Genomic DNA, 14,119 nt, shown 5'->3' on the forward strand with positions numbered 1-14,119 from the left:
AGCATTCAGCCAAAGAAGGCTTCCTAGCTTGGTTAAAAAACAACACAAGAGGCATTTAAGTTATCAATATAATGTTCTGTTGACACCACCTATTACACTAAGACAATAATCACATACGATGTACACTGCAACTGCCTTTTAATTATGCTTTCCTGACACAACTAAAAAACCCAAACTGTGATCTCTACCTACCATACACAGTTCAAGAAAGTATAAAAAGGCTTGAGAAATCACTTTTGTTTACTTACCACTGTCTTGAAAATCTTTAAAAAGAAGCTGAAGATTAGTGTGTTTAAGAAAAAAAGAATAGTCACCAGGGTAACATAAAGGGACTCCTCTGCAGGAGGAAACAGCCACCATGCAGTGTTTCCCTAGGGTTTTCTTCTTTGTTTTTTCCACTATGTACTTCTCCACTCAGACCCGAGTGTCCAGTGATGAAGAACAGCCTCTCTGGGCTGGTGAATCTCCTGGGCCCCCACTGCACAAGTACAACACAAGGCTCAGAAGCTCAAAGGAACACATTGTTGAGGGCCAGTCGTTCAACCACGGCTGGCTTGTCTCTTCAAGTTTGTATGGCTTGGTGCCTCAAGACAATTCTCTCATTAGGCTCCAACAGAAAGTCATCACTGACTCAACATAGCAATGCTCCCTGGCACAGAAGGTTGCAGATATTATCTATTCAGATAAGTCCAACATTATTTAATACAGAATCTTCTTCATTGCCAAGGGTTCCACATACATCTCAAATGAAAACAGCTCTGTTCTCTTCTGGCTGCTCAAAAACTTTGGACGGCACATTAGCCCAACTCTATCCTTCCTTTATTTTACTTTGTCTTGTTTAGCAATCAACTTACACGGGAAAACAGACTAAAATTTTCAAGGAAAGCATTAAACTAGTGCATTGGCATTCGTACCATCAGTCTTAACTAACAGAAAAACACCAAAGGGAGAGTTATAAATTCTAACAACTAAATCAAGTCACAGAAAACTATCTCTGTTATAAACTCCAAAGTTAAATCCTTTGGAAGCGATATATAAGGATTCAAGATACAAGTAGTTACATATTTACGGTAAGTAAACAATCATACAGAGGGGAACAAAGATGTTTCATTTCATGCAAAAACATCTACAGAAAATCAAATATTGGCAGGTACTGCATACAGTCACAAATCCACGTGTCCTTCTAAATACCATGCTTGTTCGTTCCTGCCCAATCTGTGCTTCAATCTACAAAACTATACCTATAGGGGAGGAAAAAAAAAGGGGGGCTGGGGAGCCACCTCTTACCCATTTTTACTCAGCAAAAAGAGAATTTTTGCACTTAGTAGCTAGGAGAAATACAGCAGTCAATTAGGAAGAGCTGAAAATATTTTTGAGGAACATATGAAGACCATTTACTTATTCTCCTTAGTTTTCCATTCCTAATAGACGGCAATCGTAAATGCTTCCAGAGGTTTCTTTCACTGTACTTGACTTCATATTCAGACATTCAGGTATCTATACATAAGAAAAATTCGCAACACTTGCTGTCTTTGCTCTCTTCCAACCAGATGAGCACTTAGGGAGTATTATTTCCCTGTAAAGGAGACAGCAAACTGACTGCATCTGGCTTTTCCCTCCATCTAATTTGCATGAAATCAATATTTTGCAATGCAGAGGCTGGCTACTCTGAGTTTTTGTTTCCTTGAAAGAAGGAGGTGCAGAAAAGGACTTACTGGGGAGAGGTGCAGGGAGGAGACCAAGATTTTCCATCTTTTAGGACAGTTTAAAAAGAAAAAGATTGTAATTCTCATGAAATATACAGCATTTACAGTCATGGAAACTGGAGTCCTAGAAAAACATGGCAACAGCAGGGGCTAAACTCCAGTCACTCACAGGGATGTCCTGGAATGACCACATTATGGACAAGAGCACCATTCATTCTCCAGAACTAGTCCTTTGTGCCTTTGTTCATCGACAGCTTAATGCTCCAAAGAAGAAAGCAAGCCCGCCTCCCAGACACACACACGCAACTCGTATAGCCAAAATCAGAATTTCGAGATAGTTAAAATATTGGTTCCCATACGATTTTCCCACTTCTCCTCTGCTGCTCTTTAAGTCCCTCTACTTTATACCTTTGATAACGTAAAGCATCACCTGTTCTTGGATTTGGCCCCAATTTCATTCCTGTGTTCAAAGGAACCTGTGGAAACACTACATGCAGATCAGGTAAGGTCGACTTCTGCCTGCATAACTTGTACTCCTGTATGCTCACAAAATAGTGAGGTGCACCTTCATGCGAAAATATAACTGAGCCCAAAGCGATGATGCAGAGAAACACATATGCTCAAATCTTCACACAATGACAGTAAAATGATGAACTGTTTATTTAATTTCACTGCTGTATCACCAGTTCACCTCTAGCCAAGTCTTTTGTGACCACAGGTCAGTTATCTTCACCATCTGGTGGCTTGTGCAATATGGTCTGTAATTTAATAGCAGTCACAGTCCGGTGCACTGGGAAGGAAAGCTCACACAAGACATCTTCGCATTTGCTATAAACTAGTCTTACAGGCAGTCCCATGCAGAGTCAAGGGCCAGTCTGAAACAGGAATACTTATCCCCATACATCATTAACAAGGGATGGAGCCGACTGGCAGGGCAGAGAGTCTTCAACTACCCTGGAGGTGCTTAGGCAGAGTGTTTTTTCACAATTTAGTGCTTCCAAGCTAGTATTATTCACTAACTGAAAAGCAAACCTAAAAAACATTGCTTAAATGAGTGCTCAAATTTTAAAAAGTTATGCCGCTCTCTAAACCCAGCTCTTGTTGAACATGTGTTACACATAACCAAAGCCTGACACACTTCCTGCGTTGGCAGGGAGATAGCAATGGAAAAGCTCACTGAAGCTAGTTTTAGTGATTTACAGCAAAGGATGGCGGGGGGGGGGGGGGGGGGGGGGGAGGAGAATCACATCTTTCTTCAATATGTTTTTCTACTAACAATATACATGTTCTACATAAAACTAGTCTAAGCCACTTTGCACTAAAGCTAGAATGAAGTAACGCAAAGGTGGCAAAGTTGGTGACTGGCATCTCAGTTAATATTGCCCAGCATCACCTGAGGTACAGGATTTACCTCAATTTTACAGGTCTACAGCTGCAGAAATTACCCTGAACTCTCTTCACAGTCAGAGGAGAAAGAAGTTTTCAAAAGAGACAAAACTGCACCGTTACTGAAACACAGCTAAAAAGCTGGGATCCACTCTGAGAAATTAGTTGCTCCCCCTCAAATAACGTTCACAACATCCTGCAGCAAGGACTTCTCTGTCTCTGCTACATGATGTTCTCACCTAGCATGGGCACTTCCCTAAAGTCAAGACAAATCAGATCATAAATGACCAATTTCTTTCCATCAACTGCAAAGGAACTGCAGCTGGCTAGCCTGAATGCAGACTTGCTCAAACGTATTTCACCCAGGAAACATAAGGAGACAGCAATAGCATCCATTTACTGTCTTGAAAGGAGAAGACTCCTTTGTATACCTTTTGTCATGCATCAGTTATATATCTTACAAAATAAACCACATGCTTACCTACACTCTCCAACCACACACGCAATGGATAAGAAATTAAGGTTATGCAAGCAACTCTTTTTCCTCCCTTTTCTAACTTTCAAGTCCTGGGCATGCTGCAATAACATTCTTGCATCTCACCTATAAACCCATTGAAAATCCACTGATTCCTCGTATACGAAAGGAGAAAATTATTACGGAGGGAGCAAACAGTCATGGAGGATAAGGCACATGCATGTACAGTATTCTGCTGGACCTCAGAGGAATATCAGGATTTGTGGCTTTTATTGTTGCCCTCAAAGGGGATAATGGTTTAGTGGTCACCAACGGCAATGTCAAGAACAAAGACCTCAACCACTTTTTCTGAAGGCTGTACAACTAAGCAGGTGACATATGGGTCTGTGGTACTGCTTTCCTCTGTCCACAGAACAGACTAGAAGCAAGAAGGAGCATAAGAAAGCCAACACAGGAGTTTCCATCCTCTGGTTCAGGCTTTTGCTGTTTACAATCCAAAACCAAACACAATGGTCCTTAACAAATTTTCAGGCAATGGTACTGTTCTTAAGGGAAGTGGCGGCAGGTTCTGCTGGCTTCCCAACTGCAGATGGAAAGGATTCGACCCTTTTATGAGAGCTACTCCAAAGCTTTGAACACAGTGAACTTCAGGCATTAGCCTATAAATCGACAGCTAACTCAAAGTGAAAGTCCCTGCTGATAAAAGCTAGAGCATTAGCAAGAAGACTTAAGTACTATAAAACGCACAGACATATCTGCCCATAAGCATAGGAGAAAAGACCACCTATAGGACTTAGGAACAAGAATCCCACTGTAGTTTTAATAACCACCAAGTTCCCAGATCTGTAAGAGGTATTTATGTACTTTAATCCCTTTGGCAATGTTGGATCTAAGGTGTTTTTAAAACCTCATCCCAAATGACACAGAATCTATGAATTTCCAGCTCATTTTCACTTCCAACTACTTCAATTCTGTTCTTGCCTGATCTATAACTTATGTTAAAACATATGGCAGTGTATTTGCTAAAAATTCCCTCAAAAAGTGCATTCCCTAAATCAGTTCTAAACAGCTTCAGATTTGAGATCAGGAAGGGGGTGGAGGGGAGAACCTATTACTGCTTTGCTGTTTTTCTGTTGGGGTTTGGGGTTTTTTTCTTCCTTTTTTTCCTGTATGAAGCTAACTGAAACAGCCAAAAGTTATTTAGAGTTAGTTTATGAAGTGAAAATTCTATAAATTGTAGTGGAAAGGCAATTTAATCTTAGTGCCAGATATTGAAATGCTCAATATACATTTAAAAAACCCAACTTCATAAAGGTATATTATTAAATACTTTGCAGAAAGATTTAGGAAAAATACTGCACATGCATTCAGTAGGAATCCCCAGTGGTTGTCCCATTTACCTCATTACACACATGTGCGCACACACACAGAGTGTTAATTGCACTCCAAAAGAAAACTGCAGGCATAGACTGCAAGAAATTATATGGGTCCTTCCCCTGGTTCCCTCCTCCCAATGGACGCCTACCACTCTTCTAAAAATTCCCCACAGAAAAAAAGAGAGTGCTAATTTATCTCTAAGTGTTTTTCCATCGTCACAGAAATTTAATTCCTAGATTTGAATCAATGCACATGCAGAGGCAGAGACCCAGCAGAGGTAGGAAAGATGATGAATCCATGCAGCAGTTCATTCTAGCAGGGAAAATTTAAATACACATCAAGAGCATAATCCCATTATTGGCAGATCCACTTCAAAATCTTCAAAAGCTTATTTTCAGCCTCTTAAAGCTAACTGATGGAACACCTTCCTGCGAGAACACCATGTAGCCCAAGCACTTGTCTCCCATTCCACAGTTACCACAAAATGCATTAGTTTCCACTTCAGGTCTTATTCTCTTACATTTTTCCAGGAACAATGTGGGACTTCTTTCTTTCCTCAGAAGTAATAAGCTTAGCTCAAATCACAGTGCTTGTTAAGACTTGGGAGTTCGTGCTGTCTTGTACCAATCAAAGCTGCACAAGACACTCAGGCGTGTAAGGAAAGGGCTAGAACAGAGAACACGCTCATGCCACTGTGTCAGTTAATAGTATGACCTCATCTGCAATATCAAAGGCAAGGACACATCTCAGAAAGATTAAAGGAAATAGTAACAACAATCAGGACCTTGAAAAATCTCTCACAGAACTGACTAAAAAAACCTTGCAGAACTGTCACATGACAGAGATGTTAATTTGGAGAACACCGGACAAAGAATGATATGCCCAGAGAGAGGATGTCTGTTCTCCTCAACTCAAGACCTGAAAGAAATCGGTGTTAGCTGATCACCACTCATAATGAATCTTCCATTTAGGAGCTAGCACCAGGCTCCAAGAGCAAGCCTGGGGATCAAACAGTAACGCACTAGCACCGACAGCAATCGATTTGAGGACAAGTTGTGGGACTGCAGTTGCACTGGCAGTACTAACACAAAAAGCTGTACACGGGTCACGGACAGATCTTCATCCCACCTCCAGGGCTTGTTCTCTGGCTTCAAATACTCTCAGGAATGAAGAGAGAAATGGTCAACACATTAATTCCTCTAGGAAAGAGTACTAGTGCAAACTGTTCCTTTCTCCCTACACCCTATTGCAAGTAGGACCAGAGGAAGGCATTTTCTCGAGGTCTGCTCACACTGACAAGCGGTCACCCAAGTGTAAAGGCAAGAACCAGCTTTATGCCTACACACAACCGTGTCGCAGCCACTCACACCACCTCTACAAGAGCAAGGTGAAACACAGCAGGCTTATGCCAAATTCAGGTCCCCCAACGCTGACGCAGGTTAAAAGCATGAAGTATTTTGCCATCAGAGGCATGTGCTCACTGTTAGCCTTGCAGTGCCTTTATTCTAAATAAGGAATTCCTTGCTTTACCATCCCTCCTTAAACACTATTCTAAAATGAAAGGAGAGCAGCATTTGTTCCAACCATGGCAGAATTTTAGTTTGCTTAGAAAAAAAAAAAAAAGAGAAGGAGGGCAGGCTGTGAAGAAATCACTCTGCAAATTACAGGAACTGCAGCACAGCAAGGAAGTATGGGCTTCTAATGGCCTCCAGTAGACAATAAATACGCATTTTCTCCCTGAAAAATCTATCATCTAAGTGAACATTCCTCTGCAGACATTGTTTTTGACTACTAGTGGGTACAGAGACCCTGTTGGCTGGGGAACCAGACAAGCCCAGGACAGCTGGAATCCCTGCCCAGACAGCTTACAATTCACACAGATAAGGTGACAAAAGGGGGAAAGAGTCACAAGATGCCATCAGGATTAAAAGGAAAGCATGTTGAATCAAATTAACCACCAGGGAGGAAAGACAACCTTGATTCTAGAAAAGAAATGTTGCTTCATTCTCTACTTCTAAATGTAATTGCCAAATGTCAGAAAAATTGTGAAAAAGTATTTGACTTGTGCATCAAAACTAGAAAAAGAAACCCACTTATGCAAACTTCAGTTAAAAAAAAAAGTTTGTGTAATTATTTTTTTCATAATACTATACAGTTACAGCTGTAGCAGTATTTGCAGTCTTAAGTATATCCACTGTATTTTCTCTATGCTGTAGTAACTGAAGACCCCAACTTCACAGGGGAAGAACTTCAGACATACTACAAACTTCTTTACCCAGGCATGTTCTGAAGAATTACTTCTTGTATCCACAGGTAAAAGGTGTAAACTACCATCAGATTACATATAAACTACTTTGAAAATGGATTAATTTTCAAACCTTAGCTTAATATTGGCTAATAAGCTGCCTTTAGAAAGAAACATTCATGTTCTTGCCACTTATGAACAAGTAGTTCTTTCTTTTATTAATTACAGACCACTGAGACAACACTCACCAGACAAAGAATTATCATCGTTGTCAAAGGAATTAGTTTTGCATTTAAATGTTTTTATACAATTTTACTGTGTTTACATTTTACAAAGATGCTCAACCACAGCTGAGAAATGCCAAAAGTCATTACTAGAATGTATCAATCCCAACAGTTTTACACTCAGGGATGTTTTTTAAAGCAAAGGTGTATCAGCAAACCCCTTGGTTTCGTAAAAGGAACGTACAGATAGCTTTCAAAACTCCTGTGCCGCTGAACTAGAACTTTGAGTTCATAATTAATGAATCTAGTAACAGACTTAAAAGAGCCTTTTTTGGACTTTTTTATGTCAGAGCAATTTATTGTGACAGAATATTATTTTTATCAGCCTGGAGATAGCAATCTTTCTCTGAAAGAAGATACTTCCAAGGACTCTGTTTACAAACAAGCAGGAGTTCTCAAGATAGAACATCTATTATATACACACAACAGGAAAAAAGGTATAAAACTGGCAGGTTGAAGATTTCACTTGCTTAAAACACTTAAAAGAAAATGGGAGTTCCTTTGAAAATTCATCTCCAAGTGTGGGTTGCAGAATCAGCTTTTTGAAGATTAAACAACTTTATAAAGAAGAAAATAATACGGTAGATATTAAACTTCAATTTCACCTGTTTGACTTTAGGTCCTTTCATGCTTTGGCTACATAAAATTTGGCATTAAACTGAAAGCTGACATCAGTTTACCACATCCAAACTCACAGGAGAAAGAAATGTCCTCTGGAGGAGGCCACAATATATCTATTTTTTTCTTTTTTAAGAGAAAACATACATACCCTTAAATCTGGAGAGAAGTTGTCTGCTGAGGTGGAGACAGAGTCGGATGATACAGCAGAAGCAGATTTGGTGTGAGCAGAATGGTCCGAGTGAGAAGTGGAAGCGCTGTGAAGAGAAACACCACAGTGTATCAACATCACACTCGGCAATGCTCAAAAGCCGACAAGTACGGCCACTTGCTTACAGCCAGCGTCAGGCATTTTTCACCATTTCCAACCTTTCCACTATCAGTTGTTCAGCCCTCAGCAGTGGTTTAAGAGAACTTGTTTTACTCGCCGGCCACAGATTACTGAAGTGTACACGTTACCAAATCTCAGCTCAGACTGTGCCAACATTACCACGATCACAAGCTCGATCAGAAACTAAGGGCTTCCATTTCAGGCTTTCAGATGGGAGATATTAGTGCGCTGCAAGGGGATGAAAACAGACAGGCTCCTGAACGCATGCCAGCACAACTCCAACCACAGCTTTACAGTGGTGGAAGAAATTCAGAATAAAAACTCTTTCCATCACACACAACTTTCTTCCTTCAGGCATAAGTACAACCCTCAGGAGAATTAAAAAGACTCTCCCAGCATACCTCTCTGGTGATACAAAGTGCGATTTGTTAAATCACAAAGCAAAACAGCTATTTTCTTTTTCTATACAGTTTTCCTAGTATAGCTGTAAGCAATTAAAATAAGCTTACTTTACAGCAATTTTATGTCGCAACCTCTCCTAGAACCATAACTGCTTAAAATTAGCGTTTGATAATAATGCTCTTAAAACCCCCAAAACTGTAAAGAAAGATCTTCCGTGGTACAACGTTACTCCTTAAAGCCACCGTACAGCAGCAAATGCTGCCTGCGCCAATTAATTCCCACATTCCTACCAACCCTAGAAAGGCTTTACCTGGGTGTAAAGACACTTTTAAGGATCAGCTATCAGGCTGAATACCAAAGCAGAATACCAGCAGGTATTACCATTACTACTTCTATTAATTAGACATGTGACAACCTAGAAACAGCTATATCTGAGCTTCTAAAGGGCCTGGAGATCTGTTAATTGTCTGAAAATCGTTTTGCTGCTGGTAAACAGCCACAGAAAGGCCAAAATGTTCCATTTTTATTTCTACAGAGTTTGGCAAAGTAGTGCATAGGCAGTATTAAAAGCATGAAGGACTACGGCAAAATTGGACTCTTGCTGGGATTTAGTCCTTCCTCTCCAAGGATTAAAGAGTGTTGGCAACTCTTTCATCCTACGAAGTAGAACTTCGAAATGGAACATTTGGGAACAGTAAAAAAAATATTTAAAAAAAATGATACTGTTGTGCCAACTGAATAGCACAATCCCACTGAATGCATTTGCTGTACAAGGTTCAACAGCTAATCACTCAGCTTTCCAGCTTGCTCAACTCTTGTGGTGTTGCCAGGTAAACTCACGTAATTTTGGATGGCCAGTGGCACTTGTGCACACAACGCTGCTCACATTGCAGCTGCCCCGGAGTCTCCGTCACAGGCAGAAAATAATCTTACGCTAAAATAACAAGAACTGAATCTGCAAAGTCTCCTGTTCTTATGGATCAAAGGGCCCCACACATACACTGAAGCTGAGTACAGTTTCACATTACAACAAAATTGATATGAAGTGTACGCTGCTGGTGAACGGGCTGCTCACGTTCCCCTCTCTTCCTCCTCCTCCTCCTCCTCTCAACCTGGGCTGCACACCGCTGCCATCTCCATTGCTCTGGATGAGCATCAAGGGATGCACGGTTCAATTTGCTCATCTGCCGGGGCAATAAACTATTAATAAACATGAAGAGAGTCTTCTGTTGGATAACAGGGCTGATTGGATTAATTATATGGCCATATAAATCATCAGACGCAGCACACGAAGAGGGAGGGCATCTGCATCTGGAGACGATGAGGAAGGCTGAGAGCACTTCTGCGCACAGCAGCCTGCAGGCATGCTAAATTAGGCTTAGCACTAAACCACATTTTTACATTACTTTACTTAAATGAGCTCAGACCACTGGATGTGTTCCCTTGAAACTCCTTTCAGCCTGGTTTCTGCACGGTCAGCCTCCATCGTCCAAGCATTCACCCTTGTGTTTGCACCTGTTTGATTAATTTGATTTTTAAAAGCATTTAATAAAAAATAAAATCACATTTGATTTAACTGTTCCACAAAGCAACACCCGTTAACTGTACAGCAGCCCCATAAGGAGAAGGTACTTAAAAGTTACCAACAAAGAGCAAGCAGACACTGTAGATGCCTTTATCACTGGGTGACAACTGACTCCTGTCCCTGGGTGCCCACAGTGACTTCTCCCACCCCAGCTCCAGCCGGGGGAGCCAGAGGCTCAGCAGAAGCCTCCAGAAGCCATGCCTTCCAGCTCCCTCCCCTTTTTCAGGGCCCAGAATTTAGTGTATTTAAAAAGCATTTTAAAGGTCAGCAACTCTGCTGAGTTTACAATCATTTAGCACAGGTATAAACAATTAAGCAAGAGGCACACGGCAGCTAATCTGGCACCCGTGCACCATGTGGGACAGTTTACTCACACAGCAACAAACGCCAGAACACTGAGAACAGCAGCCTATTAGTAGGTACGTTTGCATCAATAATTTCACATCCTTTAGTCACAGAAAAGGGAGCTGGAAAGACTGGAAAGATTTAATGAAGCATGCCAGTGTCTCCTAGCCCCCCAGCTAGCACAAGCTACACCCAAACAACTCTGGAGACCTGGCTGTCTAACCTGCTCTTAGCAGCTCCCAGGGAGGGAGAGCACTAGAACAAAAGGACCAAAATTTCACCAGCTTTTCTGCTTACACCACTTGTCTGCCCTCATACATTCCCACTGTCTACCTAACACACGAGCAGCAATTATCTAACCATTGTAGACCAAAGATTTCTATGAAATTGTTAATTAATTGCACTTCGGCAGGCTAAGGGGCAAACTGCTGGGGAGGGGGGGGGCGGGAAGAGGAGAAACATAATCCACAGCACGTCTGAGCTGTGAAAGTGTTTTGTGTTTGTTGATCACGCTTAGCTTCAAGTGGGTTTTAATGAAGGGAAGCATTTGCATTTTTAGAAGTGGATTTTAAAAAGCTCCCTGCACCAGCATCCCTCTGCTCCTGCAGAAACCGCTGGTGAAGCCTCCTCCCAGCAACAGCAGCACAAGCTTTTGGGAAGCACCGCCTGCACATACAGCAAACAATACTGCCTGGATTATGCAGCTCTGCACAGTATGCATAGGTTGCATATGTTTGGCTCGCTGCCTCTCTTCTCCTCATCCATCATTTATAGGGAGCTGAGATAGAACGAAAGAGCAGGCAACCAAAAGGCCGCTGCCTTGCGGCTCCCTCCTCTTATCGTTGTCAGGCAGTTGCACAGCTCCAGCGCTGCTGCTTAGCAAACTAATTAACCTGATGTCCCTGCATGCACATGAGAAGTTTATTAGCTTCAGTGGTTTTGACAATCTTGAGCTCTCCTCTGCTGCCAACGCAAAAGGAAAGATGCTCAAACCATGCAGTTTCATATGCCTCTGGGCTGGGGACAGCAGGAAAGCATCCTGGGGCCAACACACAAACTCGGAGTGAGGAGACCAGAGCTCACTCCATGCTTTGGCACCAGCCCTTCTGCATCATCTTGGGCAAACCATTAATTCCTGCTTCTGTCACGGCTTCTGCGCTTTATCCCAGCTTTCACCAATGTAAAGTTAAAGCTGTCTCATACAATACTTGGGGCAGCATGACAAGGTACCTGTGGTATTGGTCTACAACGCTGAGGACACCTCCTCACAGGCACATCGCCCCAACAGCTGCCTTTCACCACCTGAGGGATGGCAAGGGCATGACAGTCAGACATTGACCACTGGGTACAGGGACACCTGACAAACATCTGAAAGCACAGGCAGGTTTAACCAGATTTTAACAAGGGTTGAAAATCACTAGAGCAGTGCCAGCCACTGCTAGCTGAAGGTCTGGTTCAATACAACTTGAATGTGCAAAATAATGATATTATCTCTGAATGTAATTAAGGTTCTAGGAAACAACATATACACAGGTTCACAAAATACTTTGAGTTCTTCCTATGGGAAAGAAAGCAAGTGCAGATGTTCCTGTGAGGAACCAGTGAAGACCAAGAACCTCCTGGAGCACTTCTCTTCCCATGCTTCAGGCCCAGGCTCCGCATCATCCTTGCTGATGAATGTCTGTGTTAAGTATGAAAAGAGACCCCTACAATTAAAAAGCACCTTCAGGAAAAGCACCTAATTCTTGTGACTGCCATCTCCATTTACTTCTTTCCTCCCTCCCTCCCTCCCCATGCAGAAGCAGGAAACAGATTTAGGATGCAATTAACGCCAATCTATGTCTTTTATCTTAGCAATTATTTTTATTATTTAAATGTATTTCTTATGGCCAGATTTTGAGTGATAAATGAGTCCAAATGAGAGCTGTCTCTTGCAAGGTATCTGCACACAGTATTAACCCCTTGGCTATATGGAATTACATACATGCAGCAAGAAAATTACAATGGAAACAAAGCACAATGACTCAACTCCTGATGGTGTTCATTGTTATTATTAGGACTATCCCACAACATGCCAGATGGTTTTCAAACGTAATTCAGACTCAGACAGATGCCCTCTGGTGATTCTTGTTCAGGCAATTGAAAGGTATTACTGCATTTATAGCAGAATTGAAGGTATGCTAGTGTGCTTAGCTTAAACTGTCAACAAAGATGTAAAGAAGCTGTGAACAGAAGTGTCCGAGACATGCAAACTTATCCTGTTAAATTACGAAGGTGCAAGGGAAATATTCTGGAGGAAAGCAGTGATAAAGTCTTAAGCCAGTCATCCAAAGCAATCTCTACTCTCGGCCCCCTGCAATGTAAAAAAATGTGATGGGTAAGACAGTCAAGGAAAAGAAATAAAAACTTGTAGTTGCCATTCTGTTTTGCCAAGGGTTACAGAAAGAGTTTGACTACGAAGTTATTGCTTTCCTAGTGTAAAGAAGCAACAGTTTTCCCTGGAAGAAGAAAGCACAAATACAGCTCCTGTAGAGAGTGATTTCACCACGTCAGGGTTCCAGCCCAACACAGTGAACTCGGGTCAGGCAGAAGGTAAGTACAAAGTTGCCAGGGAAGTGCCAGAATCAAACCATGAAGCCCCACAGCTTTAACCTGATGCAGAAAAATGCACTATTTGTGCAGGACTGAATTATCCTCCCTGCATCCTTACCCCTATTGCAGGGAATTTAATATAAAATTCTTTGCACTCCAGACCTGAGGTATTTTCTTCCCTGTCTCCACTCTCCAAAAGAAAGAAAAACTCCTAGGAGATCTCTACAAAGACCTTTCTGTGAACATCAGGCTTAAGTATGCCCACACTATACAATCTCTACATAACCTCTTCTCTTAGGCTGTGTGGCCCAAGAAGAAAGTCACAACCACCAACTTCATGTATCACATAAAACTGCACAACAACATCTGGCAAAACTTGAGACAGAAAGCCATGACATTAATATGAGAGGTGATCTGGCTAAACCACCCCAGCTTGTAATTGCTGAGAATGGTTATTTCTGAGCAAGATCTTAGAGGTGAGCTTCTTTTGGTTGTGCAAGAACGTAAAAAATATACACATACGACCCTTTCCAAAGAGAAGAAACAATCCTATGCAGAAAGGAACCAGGTACCAGGAACCCTGGAAGCGTTCAAGGAAAGATTGGATGGGGCTTTGAGCAACCATGGTCTAGTGGCAGGTGTCCCTGTCCATGGCAGGGGGGGATGGAACAAGATTATCTTTAAGGTCTCTTCCAACCCAAACCATTCTATGTGTTGCAAATCCCTGAGAAAGCACCGTTAATTTTTGAAGACAGCTGTTCAGACTTTGGGAA

At 41.8% G+C, this 14,119-nt stretch overlaps 1 protein-coding gene across 7 annotated transcripts in view; it reads right to left on the reverse strand.

Moving 5' to 3' along the window:
* Positions 1-14,119, reverse strand: part of MTMR2 (myotubularin related protein 2) — a 70,499-nt gene that overhangs the window by 34,232 nt on the left and 22,148 nt on the right. For 6 of the 7 annotated variants that reach the window (XM_080376979.1, XM_080376983.1, XM_080376980.1 and 3 more), the window contains one exon: positions 8,243-8,348. In XM_080376979.1, coding sequence (XP_080233105.1) covers positions 8,243-8,348 — 106 coding nt within the window. Of the gene's footprint in view, positions 1-248; positions 2,910-8,242; positions 8,349-14,119 lie in introns of those variants that run through there. The other variant, XM_080376985.1, reaches the window with a different exon arrangement.

Source organism: Falco punctatus (assembly GCF_963210335.1).
Source record: "Falco punctatus genome assembly, chromosome: 2".
Taxonomy (NCBI): domain Eukaryota; kingdom Metazoa; phylum Chordata; class Aves; order Falconiformes; family Falconidae; genus Falco; species Falco punctatus.